Source organism: Rosa chinensis, chromosome 4, assembly GCF_002994745.2.
Source record: "Rosa chinensis cultivar Old Blush chromosome 4, RchiOBHm-V2, whole genome shotgun sequence".
NCBI lineage: Eukaryota > Viridiplantae > Streptophyta > Magnoliopsida > Rosales > Rosaceae > Rosa > Rosa chinensis.
The window spans coordinates 37,664,808-37,690,859 of NC_037091.1; the positions used below are offsets into that span (position 1 = coordinate 37,664,808).

The window sequence follows — 26,052 nt, forward strand, 5'->3', positions numbered from 1 at the left end:
ATTGAACGATCATCCTTCATTTGTTGTCGATTCACAATCTTAGAGATTTGGTTGACGATCCTCAATCTTGTCTCAATGGTAGAACTATTCGTGCTGATAACGTGTTGTAAAACAATAGTGAAAAATTTGAGAGAGAGAGAGAGAGAGAGTTTAGACATAGAGAGTAGAATGTGTGTATTATTCATCTCACCATGAGGAGCCTTATATAGGACTACATGGTGTACACAAAAGGGTAATACTTTCAAAGTTCTAGTAGCCAACAATCAATATATATATATATATATATATATATATATATATATATATATATATATGCACCATCAGTTTAAAGGATGCCAAAGATATCTTCTCCTATATCAACTCACCAATCAAAAAAACTCAAATATAGACACATATTAAGAGAATGTCATACATAAGAAGAACAAAAGAGTGTTAGGAAATTCGGGTCACCTTCCGAATTCCCTAACCCAAGACCGAAACCGAATGAAGACAGTAATCACAAACTATGCAAGCAAACACAAGATTGTTGACGAGGTTCGGTCAAATAGTTGACCTACGTCCCCGGGTGACGATGATGGTGGACCCACTAAACGAAAAGAAGATTACAAACTCTTGAAGAATGTTTTGGTTCTTCCACTCAAATAACCTCTCTCCTCACAACCCAAATTCTCAATAGAGAATTCCCAAATACACCCGATCTCTCAAAGCTTGCAACTCTCAACATCTCTCAAATTATCAGAACACTCAATTTATCCACACATAGATCTCTCTAAACGATGTCTCAATGGCACCCTCCAGAATGAGTCTCTTTCATCCCACAATGCGAAAATCTTCAAACCCTCACATCTTCTCTAAACGGTGTCTTCCAATCTCTGAATGCACACACCAAACCAATAACCCTAAATGACTATTTATAGGCTCACGATTAGTCCGACTCCCAATAGGATCTTCAATCCTAAACCTTTACTTCTAAGGAAAAACTCCATAAATCCTAGATACACTAGAATTGCTTACCCAAAGCCTTCAGAAGTAAAGAATCCAAAACAGACACGGAATTAGATATTGAGCCGCAATCCTAACAATTTCCACCTCGGCTCAAAATCTCTGAACTTTCACTGAACGCAAGCTTCCTTGGGTCTTCTCAACGAACCACGATCACCACCACACCTCAATGTGCCTCTTGCGCTCAATAGCCAAACTAGTTTGCCAAGTTTCACAACCACTCCAACTTGACCCTTGGATAACAACTCTTTTCCCTAAACATTCACTGTGCAGCCACTTGCATGCAATCCAAGACTTCACCAAAGTTGCTAAACCTAATAGGAGCGATCTTTAATGGTTTGCACAACTTATCTTGAGCAACATCCCCCTGAAACAATTCTCTCACCATAACTCCATAGAAATCTTCTCTTGACACATCATTCTTAGAACACCAAGTTTGCTTCTCAACTTCCTCATTAACTCTACTCTCCAAAGTAGGTGACACCTTAATTGTGGAATATGCATGAGCTAGCATATCTCCACCACAAACTTGTGTGTTAGGATCCTTATGGGTCTGCCTCCCTTTAAGGACTGCTGCAATTTTTGTTGCTCTTGAAATTTCATCTCATAAGAAAATTTTGTTCTTCCACATTGCCAACTGCTCACCACTGTACAATGCCAACAAGAACCAAGATTGCCAATCTTCCACATTGAACCAAACTGTTAGTGGAGAGTCAATAGTTCCACATCGATCAAAGCTCCTTTCTCAACGATAGAGACCCTTCACATTCTTAACTTTTATCAGAACGAGTGCTCCATTCAACACTTCAAAAGTTCCACATTAACCCACAATCATCTTGTGGTCTTCAAAATCCAAAGTCCCAAAAAATATTAGATTTCTCTCGAAACTAGAAACATGGCGACATTCACTAAAGTCCTCTGATCCATCATGCACCTCAATTTTGATTGTTCTAACACTAGCGACTTCGTAGGTTTTATGCACAAACCCACTTCACTAAACCTTCCTACATAGGCCCGTAGGAAGAAAAAATCAATCTGTATGTGTTCGAAACAACCCATATCTCAGATCCACTCAGCTTGTGGCTTATCTGAACATGATGTGATCACGATTGCATCTCCATAATCTTCTTCAAAATCTTCACTAGCCATGCCTGTAGTAGTTCCTCAATTTTCCTTAGCCTTCAACTTTCCACATTAATATCTAATATGCTCAAAACTCATACAACAATAGCACTCCACGTCTTGTCTTTATCTTGATTTCCAAATTTCTCCAACGTCTTCATGATCGCTCTTGAACCTGGCTCTGATACCACTTGTTAGGAAATTCGGGTCACCTTTCGAATTCCCTAGCCCAAGACCGAAACCGTATGAAGACAATAATCACAAATTATGCAAGCAAACACAAGATTGTTGACGAGGTTCGGTCAAACAGTTGACCTACGTCCTCGGGTGATGATGATGGTGGATCCACTAAACGAGAAGAAGATTACAAACTTTGAAGAATGTTTTGGTTCTTCCACTCAAATAACCTCTCTCCTCACAAGCCAAATTCTCAATAGAGAATTCCCAAATACATCCGATCTCTCAAAGCTTGCAACTCTTAGAATCTCTCAAATTATCAGAACACTCAATTTATCCACACACAGATCTCTCTAAACGATGTCTCAATGGCATCCTCTAGAATGAGTCTTGATTACACGCATTTTTATGCATGTAATTGTATCCAAAACACTAGAAATAAGTTAGTCCTCAAGTCAATTATTATGTAATTAATCCATTTTTATTTATTGTGTAGGAAATAAGCGGAATTGCGGAAATCGAGAGAATGTGATAGAAAATTGAGCAAATTGGAGTTTTTGAGAAAAAGAAGAAATAGTGGCTCCAGTCAACCATGATCAATGTCAGCGAGAGAGGTGAAACCCGACTACTTCCTTGATGGTTGGTGAAAAAAATATATTGAGATCGTGGAGAAGATTATACATACATATATATATATATGTGTGTGTGTGTGTGTGTATAGAGAGAGAGAATAAAGAAATAGAAAAAGAAAAAAAAATGAAATAAAAGAGGAATGAAATGCTGCAGCACGGTCTGGCAATTAAGCAAATGGTTCTTAATTATCCTTTCCCCCTCAAGCCAATTGTGTGCAGCCACCTCACCGTTTTCTTTTATGCTTTCCTTTCTCTCAAGAAACACGGAGAGCCCAAATCTTCTCTCCTCTGGGATATGAACAGCCACACACATTTTTGACCCTCAGCCTATATATATAATCCCTTCACTCTAATACTTTGGGACGCAAGAGTAGCCGCACATCACACCAAACCCATTCCATCTATCTTCCTCCACAGACCGGCTGCACTCCCCATTTTCATATACCATTACTCTCTCTCTCTCTCTCTCTCTCTCTCTCTCCCTACACCATTTCTTCTCCTTACCAAGAATCACTTTCCTCCTCACCAAGAACCTCCTCATCAAGATCCACCTTACCTCACCAAGATCCATTTATCACCTCACCAAGATTCACCTCACCAAAATTCCATCAAATCCTCATCAATTTCTCAAAGGGATTTCAAGGAGTTTCAAGGGATCTCATCTACATCAAGACTTGAGATTGGGTATAGTGGGAAGCCATAAACCAAGGCTTGTCATAATTGCTCCATAGCAATTTGTGACTTGTTCTTGTTACTTTTCACTCTTCTTCACCTTTACCTCTTTAATTAATTGATGAATATTGTTGTTGATTTGTGGATGGATTGTGAGTAGTCTATTTAGGAAGCTAGGGTTTGAACCCTAGCATGGATTTAATGTAATAAATATGTTTTGATTTAATGGTTTTGAATTTCGTGTTTGGCATATGTTCTATTCTATAATATTTGGCTTAGATGCATGCTTAGGAGCTTGATTAACTCTTGAATGTGTAGATGAGCATGTCTAGAACAAATTAGGGGACCTAATCACTTCTCTAATTTATGACTAGGACACTTGTTTAGAACATGGTTAGCTACAATACCAATTTCGATTGCCGTATTGGCTAGCTTGGGAACCTTGATTCTAGGACTCTTCGCCTTTTGGTGCAACTAGAGGCCCTAACAAGGCTCTAGATTGTCCCAATTGAGTTTCTACGACCCTTGATCCGGAGTAGGAATACCCTTTAAGGAATCTAATGACCCATGAGCCTTGAAAAGCCTTGGGTATGGTTCTTGATGCCACTATGAATTGAGTGACCATTGTCGGTATATATTTGTGCATTAAATTTGGCTAGGAGGATGCCCTAGTGACCTAATTTCCATTTCCTGATTAGTTTTTATTATCTTTATTTTTAATTTTAATTTTAATTTTCAACTGTTAATTTTATTTTCTTCGCAATTGAAAAAATCAAATTTCACAAACCACTTTCATTGTCCATACCATTTGGTTGTGAGTTTCTGCATTTATTTGTGGTTCTCTTGACTAATTTTAGGCTTGGTTGTTCTGAGCCGGGCATGTAAATAGCTTGGTGCTATTTTTCTAGGTTTTGTTTGTTAAATTGTTGGTGACTTAGTAATCGGCATAACCAAGGATTGAAGTTAGCTTTTCAATCCCCGTGGTACGATAATTTCGGGTTCAAATATTTCCCACTTCTTTGATGACCGTGCCCTTATTGCGCGTAAGTTGCATTTAAGCACCAAATAAAGTCTCTTTCAACCCACAATGTGAAAATCTTCAAACCCTCACATCTTATCTAAATGGTGTCTTCCAATCTCCGAAATCACACTCCAAACCAATAACCCTGAATGTCTATTTATAGGCTCACGATTAGTCCGACTCCCAATAGGATATTTAATCCTAAACCTTTACTTCTAAGGAAAAACTCCATAAATCCTAGGTACACTAGAATTGCTTATCCAAAGCCTTCAGAAGTAAAGAATCCAAAACAGACAAGGAATTAGATATTGAGCCACAATCCTAACAAAGAGGACACATGTTGATTCTTAAACGGAAGCTATAAATAAATGAAGTTGTAGGTGCAATGAGAACAATGATCCCATCAACAATATCTAGTTGTTATCTATTCACAACACCTCTAATACGTCAACAGAACAAAAGAAACAGCCAAGAAAACTCTAGATCATGTTCCAAGCTATATAATAAAAAATAAAAAAAAACAAACCTAAACAAAAAGCAAAAGCATACCAGGAGCAGTAGTGTCAAAATCGATGCGGGCAGGAGAAGCCGCCTTTGCTTCTGTCTTGCTACCTGACAGCAAAGTATGAATCGATCATGCCCAATTATTGTGAAACAAGAATAGCAAAGAACAATTCAAGATTTAGGGGAAGAATACCATACCTAGAGCAGTAGAGTCCAGATGAAGCTCTGTTTCCTGAGGAAGATGAACACGACTTAGATGGATTGTCAGAGAACAATGTAGATGGATTGTCAGAGAACAATGAATCGATCAATATATAGAGTTTTTGAGCAAAAAATTGCCACTCTCTCATCCCTGCGCTGCATTCTTTTACGGAAAAAAAATCGCGCGCTCTTCTCTTTCTCGCAAAATCAGTATCCCGCGTTTCACAAATTTAGGATTCTGTTTTCAGAAAAAGAAGGAAACACTGATATATCGTTTTGGAAAAGATAGACTAAAATTGATTCTGTATTTAAGATAGAGTTTTCATTGAATTAGGAATCTGATGCGCCAAACGCGATCTCCGGCTATTTTTGAATTTGCAAAACAGAAAACAGTATTTAAAAACGGTACAGAACACGCCCTTAATTGTCTAGAATTTATTTATGTTATCAAATTCTTCGTTCTTAACCAAAAAATGACCGGAAATCATAATCCATATTGTCCATGCAACGTTGTCAGCAACGTAAATCCACATTTAGGAACATCTACAATTGTTGTTACAATTGGAACTTTGTTTTCATAGTAAGCAGTGTGCATTGTTCTCTTGAAATATCACATGCCAGTAGCTTGACTTGCAATTTGATCTTTATCTTCAGGTGTTTAGCCATCTCTTCTGCCTCCAGCTTGAAGAAGATGTCAATGAAGTTATTTTTGCCCTTCCTTCAGCTTCCTGTATCAAGGAGGATGGCTTCGCCAAAGCCACTCTTCAACTTGAGAAATTGTTAAAATTGGAGCACCCGGAGATAAGCCAAAGCATTATAGATGCTACAAAGAAGATAAGACATCTAAAGTGACGTACACCATTTCTCGAAGACCTCCGGTATTCGTGGGAGTGATGCCATTTACGAATATACCTGTCAGAGGCTCAGAGCAGGTTTTCTCAGATAGGTAGTTGTGACTACAAACCAGGTCATTGGCACCCACAACGCAACCACTTGTGACTGAAAGGTGAAAAGAATGTTCGTAAAAATGTGCGCTGGATCATGTGAAATAGTTCTCTCTCTTCTCCAGGTGTTTCAATGGTTACTTTGGTCACTCAACCTATCATGATCTTCATGAGAATGTTATTCGTAGCTTGTATTAGAGTTGTATTGGATCGACAAAGAAAATTTGGATATCTTCATGATAGGTGCGATGAAATCTGCCCCATATTTACGAATTGTAACATGTAGAATTACTGTGGTAATGTATAAGCTGAACTATCCTCTTTTAAATTTTTTGTGCTATATGAAAGACTGGTTGAAGTATTTCCAAATTTCTACATTCCCTATACAAAACATTTTAAATCGGAGTTGGGGAAATTCTCAGCATACTTGATTTCTTTTGCTCTTTTGGATGAATCCTGTTCATAAACTGTACTGCACAGAACAGTCAAAACAATCGCACAAGTCAAAATTCAAAAGCTGATGATGCCACAATTGGTCAAAAAAAAAAAAAGTTCAGGCTCACACAACCATCTTGTACAGAATCTCATATTTTGGCATTTGGATCAAGTATCAATTCCCATAATTAAATACTAATCCATATTAACTTTAGACTAATAATTCTTCAAGGGACAAGGAATAATCAAGTTGGCATGACGTAGTCTTTAATCTCTATAAGAACTAGGTTAAAGCATCTCCTACAGGGTAACTAGATTTTTGAATAGAAAAAGGAGTGTGTTTTGTTAACAAAGAGTGTTTTCGTTTGAAGTATGAGGACTTGAAAGTAACCAAAAGATAACTTGAGGAGGAAGAAATTAGTTTAACCAGGATAGAGCTGGAGCTGTATACTCTACTCTACTTGAGCTTCATGTGTTCCATTCTTCCTCCACGAGCTTTTCCTTGCACAAAACAAAAGTGGTTTTATAATAAAATAACGGCCAAATAAGAATCAAATAAGCAGATCTAGATTTTGTTCTTTAATCTTCTTTTCTCTAACAGTGAAGGCATTGTAATTGTTTGATTCATAGTGAAAACACTATGCAATAACACTAGAAAATGGAATTGGCATACTTGTTCAACACTATTCAGATTCATCTTCCTCCCTACATAACATATATAATAGCTCACTCAGTTTTAACTAGATTGTAGACCAGCTACTATGGCTTCAGATGAGGAAATAGATAGCTTGTTCGAAAACGCGATGAAAGGACAATGGGAAAAGGTCATGGAGGCCTACAGAAATAGTATTACAGCTCAAGTAGCCAAGGTAACCAGATCCAAGGAGACTGCTCTGCACATAGCTATAGCAGATGGCCGAACTGAAATCGTCCTAGAGTTGGTGAACATTATTCTCCATACTCATGAAGACGACAGTGCATCAACCGCAGTACTCAGCATAGCAAATGATAGAGGCAACACGCCTCTACATCTAGCTGCTTGGCTCGGGAATGTACAAGTGTGCCACAACATTGCAGCCAAGGCAGCGAGCCTCATCTCCGTTCGAAATGTGGAGGGCGAGACACCTCTCTTCTTGGCTGCCCTTAACGGTAACACAAAGGCTTTTCTTTGCCTAAATTTTCATTGCCAAGAAAAACCCCATTCCTCGATCAGAGACAACAATGGTGATACCATTCTTCATGCTGCAATCTCCGGTGAATACTTCAGTAAGTGCAACTCCTACATCTATTTCTGTTTCTTACTTTGGTCATTTGTTCTCAGAATATGGGGGAACCGAAACCTGAACCCGAAACTGAAATGGGTGCTCGGTTCGGTTAGGGTTAAATGCTTTGAACCCGAATGGATTCTCCGTTCACTGTGGTCATTTAGTCTCAATTTTTTGTGAACTTGTGTTCTGTTTTGACAGAGTCCTTTTTTTTTTTTTTTTGGTCCTTTAAACATAGTGAAACCGCATGATCAAAATGGTCCGATGTTGAAACTAGAAGAAGCAGGGCTGATTAATTGTTTGATTTGGTTTTGATAGGTTTGGCATTTCAGATAATTTGGATGTACCCAGAACTTGTGAACTCTATCAATCGAAATGGTTCGTCTCCGCTGCATATTCTAGCCAGTAAGCCCAATGCATTCAAAAGCAGCTGTCGACTTGAACTCTGTGATCATCTTATATACAAATGTGAGAAATCTGTACTCTATAAAGTTTATACTCACATGGATATGCATATGCATGTGTTCTTACTATTACCTGTTTTTCAAGTAGTTCCTACTGCTTTGTGGGAATTTTGAAAAGGATTTTACACTTTCATGGTCAGGTTTGATGATTGAAGAACTCAAAGTGGAAGAATATAACCATGAAGCTTGTCTTTCTAAGGCAGGAGACAGAAATAGTTCTTCATACCCAGAAAACTATGAAACATGCATGAATTTCTTCCAAGTTCTCAGAAGTTTGTTTCAAGTGTTAAGTGGGTTAATGTTAAATATTTCAAATTTTTATATATAGTTCAGTTTTCACCAACAATGTGCACGTATATTTAATTTAGTTTCTCCATTTTAGGTAAAAAGAGGGGAGATAGGTGGCACGTATACTGGCATAAGACGCACAGCTCACTCCTTCAAGCTAATGGAGGAAATGCGAAGGGTACTAATGGTCCTGTTGATGATGAAGAGAATCCCAAACAAGGTATAAACTCTATAGGAAACCTTTCATTGTAGAGTGAAGTTATATAGTCATATAATTAGCCCAATTATCGCAGAGGCTACTCTAGGAGCATCAACTTCTACAGTGAGGTCACAATCAATAGATGTTACAAACGAAATATCAGATGCAAAGTGTTCAAGATCAACCAATGGTAATTTCCTTACTGAGAAACTGTCTACTGAAATTTACAAGGACTGATGGAACCGTCACTCTCGTTGAGAAGAATCATTCCCACACGTCTTACAAAAAGAATATATAAGACAATGGTGAGATAATCTTTAGGTTTATACCATTTGGTAAAAAACTGGAGCTTCAATCATTTCTTCCGCAATAAGCTTTTGGAGGTATTCAATATGCATTTTGTAAGAACTTGTTCCTCCAAAACTCAATACCATTTATTTCTTATGTTCTAAAATTATGAACATAGGGCGAAATCTACTATTCAAGTTTTGTTAGTTAATTATATCTGTTTTATGAGTCTTAGCATCTTAACTATGCTGAGATGTCATGACTTTTAGCATCCGTTTTTCTTCCTCTTATCAGGGGCAAATCATCCAGAGGGAAAGGGGAGAAAGAATCACCTGTTTCCTCCCAATTATGTCTCATTTGTTCTGTTGTTCAAGTTTCTGATGAAGGCCTTGCTAATCATTCTGGGATTTGGTCAGTATCAAACTTATGTATTGAATACAATCACACACTGTTAAATCATGTTCCATTCCCCAATCAACATACATCCTAGTTAGATGTGGAAACTTCTTTACAGGACACCACTTTCCCATCCAAGCATCATTTTCTAACTGAAAGAAAATCAATGCAACATTGTCTCAGTATCCCTAACTATGTGTTTAATTAATGTCACTGTTAAATCATGTTCCATTCCCCAATCAACATACATCCTAGTTAGATGTGGAAACTTCTTTACAATACATCACTTTCCCATCCAAGCATCATTTTCTAACCGAAAGAAAATCAATGTAACATTGTCTCAGTATCCCTAACTGTGTTTAATTAATGTCATTTAGGAATTTGGGGTATAAGAAAAATCCAAGAAAAGAAAGAGAGACATATATGGGCAAATCAGGTCATGAATGAATTGGTTGATCGTGCTTCTTTATACAAATATCGAAATACTGGGCAAAATCCCCAAGAAACTCAACCCAGCAAAGATAAAGAAGAATATGAAGTGCCTAATCCTACAATGCCAGAGCAAGCTTCACCCTTGCCATCTGATCATGCGGCACTTGACAGTAGAGATACAAGTACTGAGACGACTATCTTGTCCTCAAACCAGTACAATTACAAGATAGGGAGTGATAAGAATGAACAAGGTGAGTTAACTTCTCCGCCCTTTCTTGTTTACACTGCATTCTTCATTGACATCACAAGACTTGGAGATTTCCACACTCATCATGCTGCTCATTGCACAGAGAGGAAGAACAATAATCCCTTGGTAGGTAAGAAGAATGTAGTTCCTGGAAAGAATCAGTCACCTGTTTTAATTGCAGCAAAGATGGGAATAACTGAAATGGTGGAGAAAATCCTAGACAAATTTCCGGTGGCCATCCAGGATGTTGACTCTGATAACAAGAATGTTATACTCTTAGCAGTTGAGAACAGGCAACCCCATGTGTACAATCTCCTTCAGAAGAGAGAGATACTAAAAGAAAGCCTGTTTCGTCAGTTGGACAACGAAGGTAATAGTGCATTACATCTTGCTGCTACATGTGGACAGTACCGGCCTTGGCTTATTCCAGGCGCGGCATTGCAAATGCAATGGGAAATCAAGTGGTATAAGGTATGTCATATTGTTGATTTAAGGGTATAATCAGCTAATTGTAACATAATTTGTTAATATGTTTATAAAAAAACTTGGAACATAATCTTCTACTTGTAACTTTGATGTGTTCCTCAGTTTGTCAAAAACTCCATGCCGCATCGTTACTTTGTTCGCTACAACAATAGAGGCCAAACACCAAAGGAGATATTTGAAGATACACACAAACATCTTATAAAAGAAGGAAGCAAATGGCTAATTAAAACCTCAGAATCATGCTCCGTGGTTGCAGCCCTCATTGCAACGGTTGCATTTGCTACATCAGCAACTGTACCAGGAGGACTCGATCAGCATACAGGCGAGCCAATTCTCAAAGACAAGACAGCATTCAGTGCCTTCACCATTTCATCACTAGTTGCTCTCTGCTTCTCAATAACTTCCCTGGACTTCTTTCTTTCAATCCTCACTTCTAGATATGAAGAAAGTGATTTTTCCATGGACTTGCCTCGGAAACTCTTGATCGGTTTGACATCACTCTTTGCATCTATAGCTTCTATGTTAGTCTCGTTCTGCACAGGTCATATCTTTCTCCTAAAACATCAACTGAGATATGTGGCATATTCATTGTATGCAGCAACTTGCTTGCCAGTTACATTTTTCGCTCTTGCACAGCTGCCGCTCTACTTTGATCTCATGAAGGCCATCATCAGAAAGGTACCTCAACGGAGCTACGAGGTGTATCCACACTAAGTGTTCATCAATTATGGTAACAGGAACTACAAGGTTTAATGGATTATGCAATTGAAATAATGAGTGAATGCAAAATGTTTGTCAAACAGTTTATGAAATTTCAGTCGGTTTATTGATACATCAATTGCTTTGTAGAGCGTAGGCTTTCACTAGTTTATGTATACGACTGTTATTTATTTGAATGTCATTGATGTTCAGCCTACTCTGCCAAAACAATTAAGGCATATCTTTCTCTTTTTTTTTTTTTTTTGTTTTTGTTTTTGTAGAAGTACTATTAGTTGAACCATGGGTAGCATCTCTATCTTACCTTATGTGACAGTTGGTGTAGCTACAGAGATGACAATAACCACTTGGGTCTCACTCCTGGTCTGGCTCTCTCGCGTGCCATGATGAAGCCATACCACCTAAACCCGACGCTTAAGGGAGCAAGTCCCATATCCGACAGCCACGCATACATGCCCGGAGCCAATGGCCTAAATTGAAGCCATGCTTCAAATTTAGGGTTGAGGTCCAAACCTTAAACAGGAGAGGGCAAAAAAGACCAGAAACACAAAAAATTAGCCCGAACAGGCCTGTTCGATTCGATTTGGTGCAGGTTTTTGTTGAAGGATGTCGACATAATGTGTGCCTCTACAAACTAGGGTTTAGAGTTATAATAGGAATGTGTTCTAGGTATTCAATTGTAATCAGATTCTATTACCTTTTTGGTACCTTGTAACTCCCTATTTAAAGGGCTCCTATTATCAATAATACACACAATTCCATTCTCCTACAACACGTTATCAGCACGACGCTCTAACCCTAGCGCAAAAGAAAAAGAAAAAAAACCCTAAAACTATCTCTCACAAAATCTGCCGCAGTCCTCTCCTCCCTAAACCCTAGTTCGGCCAGCAGCCCACTGCAGCCCCTGCTGCCCCCTCCAGCAAGTCCGCCCCCTACAGCCTGCAGCCCTCCTGCTGCACACCTGCTTGCTGCCAGCCCGCCTGCAGCCCTCCTGCCGCCTCCCTGCAGCCCGCAGCCCAGCACGCACTTGCTGCTCGCCCTGCAACTCCGCGCACCAGCCTCACCATAGCCTCCTACCGCAGCCCCAGCCATCTGCCGCACGACCTGACCTGCAACCTCCTGCCCCGGTGCTGCTGCATCCTTCCTACCGGCGCCCACGCCTGCCCCCCTGCCCAGTCCGCCTGCCCACGCTTGCTACCTGCAGCCGCGCATGCTCCAGCCACCCACCTGCAGATTAGGAGGAAGAAGAACAGAGGAAAGAAAGAAAGAAGAAGAAGACCAAAGGAAAAGAAAAAAAAAAAGGAAAAAAGAGAAGGGACCCGGCCCAAGAAAAAAAAAAAGGGAGAGGGGACCCAGCCGGCCCAGAAAAAAGGGAGAAAGAAAAGAAAAAAAAGGAGAGGACAACCCAAAGAACAACAGCCCAGAGAACAAAAAAAAAAAAAAACACGCCTGCTCCAACATGCACGTGTCCTCAAGCCAAGAACAATCACATAAGTTTTTATAATTAAGGTCGCTGCTTTCTTGTATTTAAATTCCTTTTATTTTCTGCAAATATTGGAATATATGTTGCCAAATGGTTTTGAGTATTTAACAAAGCGGAATTGTGGGGATTCACGCTTCATGAACTAAGAGTGTTCATAATTAAACGAACTAAGAGCGTTCGTGTGAACTAAGAGTGTTCACAATGCTTGGACTAAGAGCGTCCATTAGCATCACATATGACCATATTACAACATTGTTTTTTGGTCTAATCCAAAAGAGATTATTGGAAATTGATTTCTTGGTAGCAGAGCTCGGAAATCTTATTGTTTTAGTTTTCGTGGAAGTTTAACTCTGAAACTAATATATCTTCTCTTCTTATTTTCAGGATGTCGAATGAACCTAGGCTCGACTTTCCCATGCTTGACTCAACAGGCTCGGATTACCACAGTTGGGTAACCGATGTTGAGAATCATCTCACTTCAAAGGGAATATTACCCATAATCCAGACACCTAACCCTGATCTTGTGTTCATCCGAACATCTACAAAGCATGCTCAAGCAGTTATCTTGATGCGACGCCTTATGGACAAGGCACTCAGATTGGAGTATATGTCGATCAAGGATGCAAGAGAGCTATGGGTAGCACTAGAAGAACGCTTTGGCAATGTCCAAGATTCCCTCCTCCCTGACTTGAAGGTTCAATGGAACAATCTGCGCTTTGCTGACTTCAAGTCTGTTCGCTTACAATCCATGTTGAGATTCTGTGGACAACCTGTCACAGAGCAAGAGCTAATTGAGAAGATTCTCTCCACCTTCCCCGTTTCAGCCATTGTGGTATCAAAGCAATACCGTACTGAAGTCAATGCTGGACGGATCACGAGGTTTCATCAGCTTATCAATATCATATCTGTAGCTAAGAAACATGATAACATACTCATGAGGAATTATAATTCAAGGCCTATTGGAACTAAGAGCGTTCATGAGGCGAATTATAATGCACCCAAAAGAGGGCGCAAGGAGCGGAACCCTAGGAATAAGGGACATGAGGGACACATGGGTCCATATAACCGCCCTAATCAGGAAGGAAACCGCAAGTTTGGAGCGGATACACGTGGTGGCAATGCCACACGTGGGAGAGGGGGTCGTGGCAACCCTGTCCGTGGTAATGGAGCCATAGCTCGTGGTGGTGGCGCCATGGGTCGTGGTGGTGGCGCCATGGGTCGTGGTGGAGGCGCCAATCCTCCTAGGGAACGCCCACAACGTGCACAACGTGCACCTCAATTTAAGGGAGGCAACCACAATGATATGTGTCATCGATGTGGATCTAGTGAGCATTGGTTCAAGCAATGCAAGGCAACCGAGCAACTAGCTTCAAGATACAGGGCATACAGGGACCTAAGGGAGCAAGAAGTGTACCTTGCAGAAGAAGAAGAAAAAAATGGTGGAGACGTTAATCTCACCATAGAGGACTTCAAAGCTGAAGATGAAGTGCACAAGGATGCTGCAGACTTTGATTAGAAATAGTCCTCTTTATTTTTCAAGAATCATGTAATAGTCAATAAATGACAATTGTATTAACTCTTTCTTATGTGGCGTACCCAATAAAATATGATGTCTAGGAAAGTCATTGAGATAATTGGTACTTAAGCGAGCCTCGCTCCACCAACCTCTCTCTCTACTTTCCTGGTCATATTTGATTGGAGTTGTCAAACGAATAGAGTGACTACAATGTGTCTCAGTTTGATTTTCTTTATTTTGGATTAGACCTTTTTGGACCATTTGATGTAATCATTGGCTACATTTATTAATAAAGTATCGTATTATTCAATGTCATGGACATGTTTTTAATTTCAAACTTTATTATTTTTCAGTATGTTTCCTGGAAAGTTGGAATGCCTTGTTGATAGTGGCACCACACATACTATATTGCGACATAGGCAACTATTTCTATGCATGACGCCTAGTCGATCTTTTGTGACTACGATGGATGGACCATCACAATTGATTCATGGTCGAGGACCAGCTCAATTTATGTTGCCAAATGGCACAAGTATTAATGTTACCAAAGCTCTATATGCTCCTAGGGCTGGAAGGACCCTATTGAGTTTTAAAGATATAAGAGCCAATGGTTTTCATGTGGAAACACATTGTGAGAATGGACAAGAGTTCCTTTGCATCACCTTTAATGACTACGGACATAAACGAGTATTGGAGAAACTTATGTGTCGCTCTAGTGGGTTGTATGCCACCACTATTCGAGTCATTGAATCCAACCATGTCATGAGAGATGACTTATCGGATTCTGACACATATAGGCTTTGGCACAATCGTCTGGGACACCTAGGTCGTGATATGATGATCCGTATACTAAAGACTTCACACGGACATCCATTTTTCAAAACGAAAAGAAGTCAGAACAAAAATTCGGTCCAAGGTAGGGCCAGAGTCGCCTACCCCCTGCGGCCCAACAGTGGTATTGACACCACTAATGCCTCCTTGGTTCCTTTCTCTACTTCTAAAGTCAATTGTGACTTCGTGGCTCAACCGGATTCTTCCATGGTTGCTTCTAAAGCCCATCTTTCGTTTTGCAAAGCCTGCTCTTTAGCAAAATTAGGATCGAGACCATCCTATGCAAAGGACACTACACAAAATATTCCATTCTTGCAACGAATCCAAGGTGATATTTGTGGACCTATCCAACCAACTTGCGGACCATTTAGATATTTTATGGTGTTGGTTGATGCATCGACACGTTGGTCACATGTCATGCTTTTGTCCACCAGAAATGCTGCATTTGCTAAACTCCTAGCACAAATCATTAAGTTAAGGGCTCACCACCCTGATCATCCCATTAAGTCAATTCGTCTTGACAATGCTAGAGAGTTTACATCAAAAACTTTTGATGACTATTGCATGTCCATTGGGATTGAGGTTGAACACCCTGTTCCTCACATTCACACCTAAAATGGTCTCGCAGAAGCCACCATTAAAAGACTTCAAATGGTTGCTAGAGCATTGGTTATGCGCACCAATCTCCCTGTTTCTGCTTGGGGCTATGCAATATTGCATGCAGCTGTGCTTATTCGTCTGAGGCCTACTACCGCTCAACCCTTTTCTGCATCCCAGATGGTTACTGGGTATGAGCCTAATGTCTCACACTTACGCATATTTGGGTGTGCAGTTTATGTGCCAATTGCGCCGCCACATCGCACCAAAATAGGTCCTCAAAGACGATTGGGCATTTATGTTGGATATGACTCTCCAACCATTATCCGCTATTTGGAACCCTTGACAGGTGATCAATTTACCGCAAGATTTGCGGATTGTCACTTTGATGAGACAATCTTCCCGTCGTTAGAGGGAGATAAGAACAATAATGTTCAACAGGAACGGCAGGAATTGTCGTGGTCTGTCCCCACTTTGTCTCATCTTGATCCCCGAACCGCACAGTTTGAAATTGAAGTGCGTAGAATTCTCGGTCTTCAGAACGTAGCAGACTCTATGCCTGACGCGTTTTCTGATATCGCTAAGGTGACAAGATCACATATACCTGCTGCGAACGTGCCTGCAAGGATTGATGTCCTTAAAAATAGTGGACATGGCGCCACATCTAGGGGTATTGAGCATGGCGCTGCCACCACTAATGGTGATGGCAATGTGGCTCAGGCCGGGCTCCCAGCAAGGAAACGTGGGAGGCCCAAAGGTTCGATGGATTCTCGCCCGAGAAAGAAAGCGAGTTTGGCACAAAGAAATCCATTAATCATCGACATAAATAACCTGTCTCATGAAGATATTCCGGATTATGGTTATGTCCAAGAGACATCATTGGGGGACGCTCCAATGTCAGAACCAATTCCAGAGAATAGAGAGATCTCCATGAATTACACTAGTGTACATGAGACGTTGAGTCGAGACTCTATTATCCTTGATGACGTGTTTGCATATTCTATCGCTCAAGGAATTATAGAACATGATGATATCGAACCTCGCTCCATTGAAGAATGTCAACGAAGAGCAGACTGGCCTAAATGGAAAAATGCGATCCAGGTTGAATTGGATTCACTAACAAAGAGACAGGTATTTGGGCCTATAATGCTGACACCTCCAAATATAAAGCCTGTTGGCCATAAATGGGTCTTTGTTAGAAAGCGTAATGAGAAAAATGAGGTTGTTAGATACAAAGCCCGCCTTGTGGCGCAAGGTTTCTCACAACACCCTGGAATAGACTACGAGGAGACATACTCTCCCGTAATGGACGTTATAACGTTCCGCTACCTTGTCAGTTTGGTAGTTTCTGAAAAACTTGACATGCAGCTTATGGATGTAGTTACAACATATCTCTATGGGGATCTAGATTCAGATATATATATATATATATATATATATATATATATATATGAAGGTTCCAGATGGAATTCAATTACCCAAATCAAGTGGCTCTAAACCACGGAGCGCGTTTTCAATAAGATTGAGACGCTCACTATATGGATTGAAACAATCCGGACGGATGTGGTATAACCGTCTAAGTGACTACTTGATTGGGAAGGGATATGTCAATGATGAAATATGCCCATGCGTGTTTATAAAGAGGACAAGTTCTGGATTTGCAATTATAGCAGTTTATGTCGATGACATGAACCTAATTGGAACTCTAGATGAGTTAAAAGAAACTGCTAAGTACTTGAAATCCGAATTTGAGATGAAAGATCTTGGGAAAACACGGTTTTGTCTCGGACTGGAAATCGAGCACCGTAGTGATGGGATTATGATCCATCAGTAAGCTTATACTCAAAAATTATTAAGGCGCTTTAATGAAGATAAAGCAAAGCCTGTGAGTACTCCCATGATCGGTGTAGTCTTGAGCCTGAAAAAGATCCGTTTCGTCCAAGGGATGAGGACGAAGACCTATTAGAGGCTGAAGTGCCCTATCTAAGTGCAATAGGCGCATTATTGTACTTAGCTCAATGCACAAGACCGGATATCTCATTCGTAGTGAACTTGTTAGCTTGACATAGTTCTGCGCCAACACGCCGCCATTAGATTGGCATAAAGACAATCTTTCGATACCTGAGGGGTACGATTGATATGGGCTTGTTTTATCCCTATAGAGAGAAGAGAAATAACGGAAGTGTGAGATCGGACTCCACAAGGCAAAACGCCACCTTCCGTGCTCCTCCTCCCCTCCATCAAAATAACAACGATGTCTTGATAGGTTTTGCTGATGCAGGGTATCTTTCTGACCCTCACAAAGGTTGCTCCCAAACGGGTTATGTCTTTACCATGGGAAGCACTATGATATCTTGGAGGTCTACAAAGCAGACCCTTATTGCTACTTCCTCAAATCATGCAGAGATTATTGCTTTACCTGAAGCCGTGAGATAATGCATATGGCTAAGGTCTGTAGTTAGACACATTCGAGGAACTTGTGGTTTGAAGTCTACCACAGATGAACCTACATGCATTTATGAAGATAATGCAGCTTGTATTGAGCAAATGAAATTAGGTTTCATCAAGGGCGACAACACCAAGCATATATCGCCTAAATTCTTTTACAATCAGCAACAACAGGTACTTCTAAATATTGAAGTGAACCAAATCCGATCAGAGGATAATGTAGCAGACTTATTTACTAAGTCGTTACCTAAATCCACCTTCGAGAAACATGTGAAGAGCATCGGATTAAGAAAGTTATCTAAACTCCCATGATTGTTGCAATCAGGGGGAGATATTGACATCAGGGGGAGGCATGATGTCTACATGTTCGATCTCGAAGAGTGAAGGACGTGTTGTGCTCTTTTTGTCCTTTGACCAGGGTTATTTTTTTCCCACAGGGTTTTTGTTACCTGGCAAGGTTTTTAACGAGGCAACAATGAAAGCGTCATCACCAAGTTTGAACGGCACAAGGGGGAGTGTTGAAGGATGTCGACATAATGTGTGCCTCTACAAACTAGGGTTTAGAGTTGTAATAGGAATGTGTTCTAGGTATTCAATTGTAATCGGATTCTATTACCTTTTTGGTACCTTTTAACTCCCTATTTAAAGGGCTCCTATTATCAATAATACACACAATTCCATTCTCCTACAACAGTTTTCATTAAAACTTTGTTATTTCAGTCCAGTCCGGTTCAAATCAGATTTTTTCCAGTTTAGTCTCAATCCTCAATTTTTTTTTCTGTTATATATAACCTGAAAAATAAAAAAAAGGGTATGTCCAGTTGACATTAACTTTTTTTTTTTATGTAACTTTTAATCATTGGGAATTAGCAAAGTCTATAAAGTTACAACAGATTTGCCCACATCTAATATCATATACCAGATAGATTTCTCCCTCTCACTCTATTATCTTTTCTTTCCCATTTCAACCGCCTGCATCTTTTTTCCCTCCTCTTCTTTTTCAGGTTTTTCTTCTTTAGTTCTTATTCTTTAAAAAAATTCTTCATGCAACTCCATGACCACCATACACAACCACTCATATGCACCTACTGTGTTTTCAGGCTACAAAGTTTGATCTTCCTCTTCCTCTTCTTCCACGATTCCATCACTGATCGATTTTATTTCTGCATTTTGATCTTATTTCTTCATGCAACTCTTTGGTATGATCAATCTTCTTCTTCAGTTCTTTTTGTTCTTCTAGTTCTCAAAGATCAATCTAAGTTTTTGCATTTTGATGTTCATGCAACTCTATGGTCTTGGTCTTGATGTTCATAATCACGACACCTTAATAGAGAAGAACAGTAGAGAGGACTGGGGGTGTAGAAGATTGAAAAATGATGATGCATTCCATGATGAGGAAGAAGCTCATAGATACAGTTTCATTGTCGACAACCATTCCCATTAGGTTTTTGATCTCTAGCAATAGAGTTTGGGTAATCGGTTTCTACTATTCGATTTCATCTTGTTCTGGTTTTTAATTTAATTTTTTTGTCGATATCTCTTGGTCGTTTTAAATGATGGGAGCAAATGTGGTGTTTTTGGGGATAAAATTTATGATGGCAGGGGTGAAGTGGTGATGTGGTTGCTGTAGTTTGAAATAATTATGTCATAATAATATACAATTAGAAACAATCAAACAGAATGGTTTGATTTTTTTTTCCTTCTTCTTTTGATCGAAGAACATGGTTTTACATATCAGGTGAATGAGTTTGCAGATCAAAACAAAGTGGGAAAATTTTGCAGATCTTGATTACCATTTTTCATTTGTATTTTTCACCAAGAAGGAGATGATGGTATTTTGTTTAGATCTAATTTTTACTTATCAATGTGTTGGATAGAAAAGGATGAGAAACTGCCCATGTATGAAAGATAAGTCGTGGTTTTGATGAGAGACAAAGGAGAATATAAAAGCAATTCCAACAGCTTCCCTATATTTTGATTTTTCTCAATTTTAGGGAAAAATTTGGTTGTTTTGCTCCAACAGATTCCCTATAATTATCCCTAAAATAGAGATAGTGATGAGAGAGAAAACAAAATTCCATATATTGTCAAAGACATTCAAGTAGACGTAGTTTCCTGCTAAGGCGGGAGACAAACCACTATACTTCTTGTGTCTCGCTCTCTCTCTCACTGTTTCTCTAACATTAATTAGAGCCTTCAGTTCTAACATTAACAGAGTCCACGGGGTTGAAACAACAAACCCGGTAAGCTTTTACAAGCTCTTGTGAGTAAACCTAAATAAACACAAAAATACATTTCCGACTCAAGGACAACAAATCAACAAAAATAATTAATTCCAACATCAAAATCCTATTCTTTTGAATGAAAACACATGTCACCACCGTGACAAATCAAATCAATAGAAATCTCAACAATAAACCAAGAAATCACTTTTCTTTCCTCTCGGCCGGGAAGCATTTATCACCACCACTATATGATAAAACATTACTCAACTTACTATGAGTTTGAACCACAACTTCACTTACAAAACAACTAAATAAAAACTATAGTAATCCCTACATAGAAAATTAGTTCAAGAGATCACCAAAAAACACACAAACCAAAATAGAAATTATAGTAATCCCTGTATATAGTTTAGTTCAAGAGACTACATTAAAATCAATATATAGAAGTCATTGTAATCCCTACATATAGTTTAGTTCAGGAGATTACGTAAAACTCAAACAATTCAAATGAAAAAAAGAAAGTAAATAAGAAAATCAACAACTCACGCTGAAGCCAAGGAATCACCTTTTTTACTCCATTAAAATTACTCAAACAACACATGCTTAACATTTTCTCAACTCAAGAGTAAATTAAAGCAACCAAAATCAATTCCACAAATTAGTAAGAATCCAAGTCCATCATGGACAATAAAAGAAAGCAACACCGAAACTCTCTTTTACAAACTTGTACTCATCAACACGATAACACAAAGTTATCCCCCAAGTAGTACATTGTACTCATGAGCATGATAACTCAAAGTTATCCCCCAAGCAGTATATTGGCAGACAGACTAGACCTCGAACTGAATCGTAACCCGTCACCCGGCCAAGGTTATGGTATCCGATATATTTGTCTCATCACCAATGTGACAAAAGGTCCTCAGACTGAAACAATTAAAAAGTCCACATGACTCAAAATGTTACACTCAATTCAAGATACTCTTCTACACAATAAAATCAACAATTACATGATATATTGTATTCTCGCAAAGAGTAATGCTCAAAATAATAATCTGAGTAAAATCATAATTATTATACTTCTCACAATGCCATACCATCCAGATATATATTTCACATATATATATATATATATATATATATATATATGTAGTTATCCACTTAAGAATGCCACTAATACCAACTATAGTTAACAATTCCAAAACTCGAGAAAAAATATTTTTATACTTAAAATCTCATTTTACTTACTTATGAATTGTAGTCGAACAAGTTCATATATTTTAATCAAATATTTATTTCCATAAAACAATTTCACAAATTAGCGATTAAACCGAATAATAATGTAATTTGGTTCTTAAACGAACCACGTGAGATTTACTTACCACAACCAAGATCAACTTCAGAACACTCTCCGTCAATCACCTAAGTAAAATAAGATCTCAATTCAGTACACAAATTACAAACTTATTAAAGTTCGAATCCCTTATTTGAACTAAAACCCATAAGTAACTCCAATCGAGGCAAAACTTCATTGGAGACCACCCAACGTCTTTGAAACACTTCTATGGTCAATATATCAAAACTACAAGTCAATCGAACGACCGGCCGGATGCTCACGATCGAAAACAAAGATAATCGAAACCGGTAAAAACCCTAACATATTCATACGATTTCCAAAAATTACATATCATATATCAAAATGCTTGTATCGACGAGTAGATGATAAATGAAACATGAAACTACCATAGATATGGCAGGATGCACCGCCACACGTCAATTCATACCTGAAGCATCCAGAATGAAGATATTGATGAGAGGAGCAACTTTCATACCTGGACCTAAGGCCAATTTGGACTAGATGAAGCTATAGAACAAGCTAGAAAATCAGGACTGTTGAACTTCCAATCATGATTCCGGCCACCACACTTTAAATCGTCCTTCAAGGCTGCTATGGTTGTGATCTAGAGGAGGAGAGCGTCCCAACGATCTATGTTTCAAGCCTAGAAACCGCCTAAATCGGAAAATCAAATCGAGTCTGCCTCCCTTGCTCCGATCTGCTGTTTCTAGTGGAAATTGTCGCTAGCGAAGGTTAGAGAGAGGAAAAGGAGATGGAGGTGAACCGATCTGGGTTGGTGGAGTCATCGGAAGTTCCCGGAATTCTCCAAAATATTCGGGTTGGGTCGGGTTAGCTGGATATTTTGGATAGTGAGGGTTTTAGCCGAGAGAGATAGGGAGAGAAAGAGATTTCCAATTTTGAAAATTTGGGATTTATGACAAAATTTCTGAAAAAAGCATATATATACCAAAATGGAAACTTTTTTTGATGGCCATAACTTCTACATACGAACTTCGATTTTCGCGTTCCACATATCCACGAACTTATATCGATGCGCTCTACGACTTTCGTGAAGGAAGTTTTCAGAGAAACCCAACGAATAAAAAGTCAACCTTTTGACCCCTCGAAAATAAAACGTTTCGAGTAATTATTCGTTCGAAACACTTTCGCTCCACCCTCGAACCACGAAATCGTACCAACAAACACTTTATTAATTTCAGGAAATTCCAAAAAATTAATAACGAATTTTCGGGGTATTACAATAAGTTAATTACTTTAAGTTTCACCTTCCTCGATTTTAGTTTTTCCTAGGGCTGGGCGTTTAAACCCGAAAACCCGTAAATCCGGACCGGCCCGTGAAAGCCCGACCCGTTCGGGCCGGGCCCTATTTTTTTTTTCACCAAAACGGTTCGGGCCGGGCCTTCACTTTCAAAGTGACGGTTCGGGCCGGGCCCTGACATTCAAATTTGAAAAAGCCCGTCAGGCCCGTATTAGGTTAAAAAGAGACACATGTCATTGTTTTATTGGTCAATATAAGGCCACAAAATATTGTCATAGGATTAGGTATACTGAATTATATTCCCCACTGACCTAAAGTCCTAAACCTAAAGTGAAGTAGTGAACATTTAGTCTCGCACTCTTCGCGGCCTCACCTCATTCTTCCCCCAAAGTCCCAAACGGCCAAACGCCCAAACCCGATCTAACTATCTGAGAGACTGAGAGAGAGGCCGCCATATCTAAATCGATCTGAACAGAACCCAGCCGCCTCCTCCGGCCGCTTCTGCCATGTCCGCCAACACCAAGCCCTCTCTCTCTCTTTTCAATTCATCGATTTAACCCAAACTCGATCTGAGAGAGGCCTTCTCCTTCACAAAGCCGATCTGCCCAGGCGCTTCTCCTCCGGCCGCTTCCGCCATCTGCAAGACCTCTCTCTCTCTCTTCAATTCATCGATTTAACCCAAACTCGATCTGAGAGAGGCCTTCTCCTTCACAAAGCCAATCTGCCCAGGCGCTTCTCCTCCAGCCGCTTCCGCCATCTCCGCCATCTCCAAGACCTCTCTCTCTCTGTCTCTTCACTTCAGTCTCAGCCTAATTCATCGATCTGAACCTTCAGCTAGCTTACTCGATCTGGGCAGGTTAGTTTCTCTTTGCTCAGTTTCTCTTTGCATTCCAAGATTAAGTATTTTGACACAATCATTTCTTGCAGGACTGGAGTCTCACCGATTCTCACCGATCCGCCGCTTCTGAGCTCTTCACCCAGGGATCCTTCGACAGGTGAATTTAAGCCCTAATTGAACCCTGAAATTGATTTCCTGTTGGTTTCTGCGATAAATGAGAAGATATGAATATTCTCAATTTCTCATTCATGTAATAGTATGTGGAGCTTAATGTCAACAGGAAACTCACCAGTTTTCATTAGCATTACTTTCTTTTCAATGAGATTGGGAAGCAGGAGTACAATGTGATTGTCATTGTATGGAACAGTGTGATTGTTCAATATTATTTCATGAACAGAGCAGATTGCTAATCTCTAGTGCGATAATGCTTAGGTGTGCAAAAGTGTGATTGTTTAGTTTAGTTTTATGGAGAGATCAGATTGCTATAGTCTAGTGCAGATAGTGCATGGGTGTGCCATAGAGTGATGGCTTCACCTGTGCATGCTGCAAATGCAGCTAATGCCTGGGTCTATTATAAAGATCAAAATCAAGTATGAATTACTTGTACATAAGGTGATTTTCCTATCTAGTTATATCTCCTATCAATAAATACTTACTTTTCCATGACTAGTATTATTATTAGACAATGGTAGATGCTGATTTCCTGATCAAACATATAATCTCCATTGCAGCTATATAGGTTCCTTTTATATATATATTTTTTTTAAGTGTGCATTTGCCTCCGTTTTCATGTACCAAATGGGATTAGGAGTGTTAGCTTGTTGTATTTTATTCGTCTACTCCTTAATGAATTAAGCTTTTGGAGTCTAGTTGCTGTTTATTAGTAGCATCATCTTTTGCGATGTTTCAATCAAAGTAATTACTTTTTATTGTATTGACGATGGTCCCAACTCCCTGTTTTGGTTGTCGAATGGCCACCGATGGGAATGCTGTTGTACCATCGCCGAAAGCTCCAGCTGAACCAAACCCGGGAGCTCCTGAGGCTCCGCCTACGGCTCCAACATCTGTAGGGACAAGTGTTGAAGCCAATTAATGGATGACTACATTGTTGGGGAACTGCTGGATGCCTGGATTGAAGACTGGAAGAATGGCTACTAAGTTGCTGTATTTGAATTAGGACTTTCTAATTTCTATTTCATTGCATATTTGTACTTGAATTTGGACTTCATATTTAAATTTGGACACTTTGTATTTCAATTGTAGCTTTAATTGTTCTTGAAGAGTACTTGAATTTGGATATTATGTATTCTGGATATTCGAATTTGCAGCTTGAACTTTGGATTTTGATAGTGTTTTAATTCAAATTTTCACCAGGTTGATTTGAATGATATATAGCAAAGTAGATAACTAGATATAGAAATGGTAAAATACAGGTTTTTGGGCCCGAAAGCCCGCAAGCCCGGCCTGAACTCAAACGGGCCGGGCCCGGGCCGGTCCCTGTTTGTGTCAATGCGGGCCGGGTCCGGGCTCAATGAAAAACGGGCCGGTCCCGGGCCCAGTGAAATTATTGTTGGACTCGGCCCGTGCCCAGCCCTAGTTTTTCCGATTAGGGTTCCTAAGAGTTGACTTTTTATGGGATAACTATTTGAGAAAATTTCCCGCAAGAAAGTTGTAGGGGACATTAAACCTAGTCCGTGGACACATGGCACGCTTAAATCGGAGTTCGTATGCGGAAATTATGATCAGAAAACTAAAGTTATTGTTCTTGATAACTTTCTATAAAAGGAAGAAATTTACTGTGGTAGTTTCCATTTTTGGAAACCTACCCGCGATTTTCTCTCTCTCTCCCCCCGACGCAGTCGATTTTCATCCGGCAACAGATTTTGGCTCCACATGTAACGTTGGAAAGCTCTCGTCGTCCATTTCAATTCTAGGGTGGTTTGGTGGCATGGCTTGGTTTGAACTGTGGAAGGTGCAGCAAGGAGAAGAAGAACTCAACGTCGCCATTTT

The 26,052-nt window shown here is 39.5% G+C and overlaps 1 protein-coding gene and 2 long non-coding RNA genes across 3 annotated transcripts; all 3 read left to right on the forward strand.

Moving 5' to 3' along the window:
* Positions 1–7,471: 7,471 nt before the first annotated feature.
* Positions 7,472–11,489, forward strand: LOC112199231. Its single transcript, XM_040518736.1, has 6 exons — positions 7,472–7,976; positions 8,294–8,443; positions 8,580–8,711; positions 8,822–8,947; positions 9,988–10,760; positions 10,878–11,489. Exons 1-6 carry the CDS (start codon positions 7,472–7,474, stop codon positions 11,487–11,489), a joined length of 2,298 nt encoding a protein of 765 aa, XP_040374670.1.
* On the forward strand, positions 9,063–10,180 carry LOC121052411. Its single transcript, XR_005808977.1, has 3 exons — positions 9,063–9,116; positions 9,509–9,625; positions 9,988–10,180. It is a non-coding gene; the product is annotated as an uncharacterized LOC121052411 (long non-coding RNA).
* Positions 11,490–23,955: 12,466 nt separating the features above from the next.
* LOC112201072 lies at positions 23,956–25,386 on the forward strand. The gene is made up of 3 exons (XR_002936569.2): positions 23,956–24,060; positions 24,132–24,199; positions 25,113–25,386. It is a non-coding gene; the product is annotated as an uncharacterized LOC112201072 (long non-coding RNA).
* Positions 25,387–26,052: the final 666 nt, after the last annotated feature.

What these genes read in the sequence shown, in the direction of transcription:
- LOC112199231 (XM_040518736.1), top strand. Translation starts at nt 7,472, where the DNA reads ATGGCTTCAGATGAGGAAATAGATAGCTTGTTCGAAAACGCGATGAAA. An exon ending in TGATCATCTTATATACAAAT is followed by an intron (nt 8,444 to 8,579) that starts GTGAGAAATCTG and finishes TTTCATGGTCAG; the next exon opens with GTTTGATGATTGAAGAACTC. An exon ending in TTTCTTCCAAGTTCTCAGAA is followed by an intron (nt 8,712 to 8,821) that starts GTTTGTTTCAAG and finishes TCTCCATTTTAG; the next exon opens with GTAAAAAGAGGGGAGATAGG.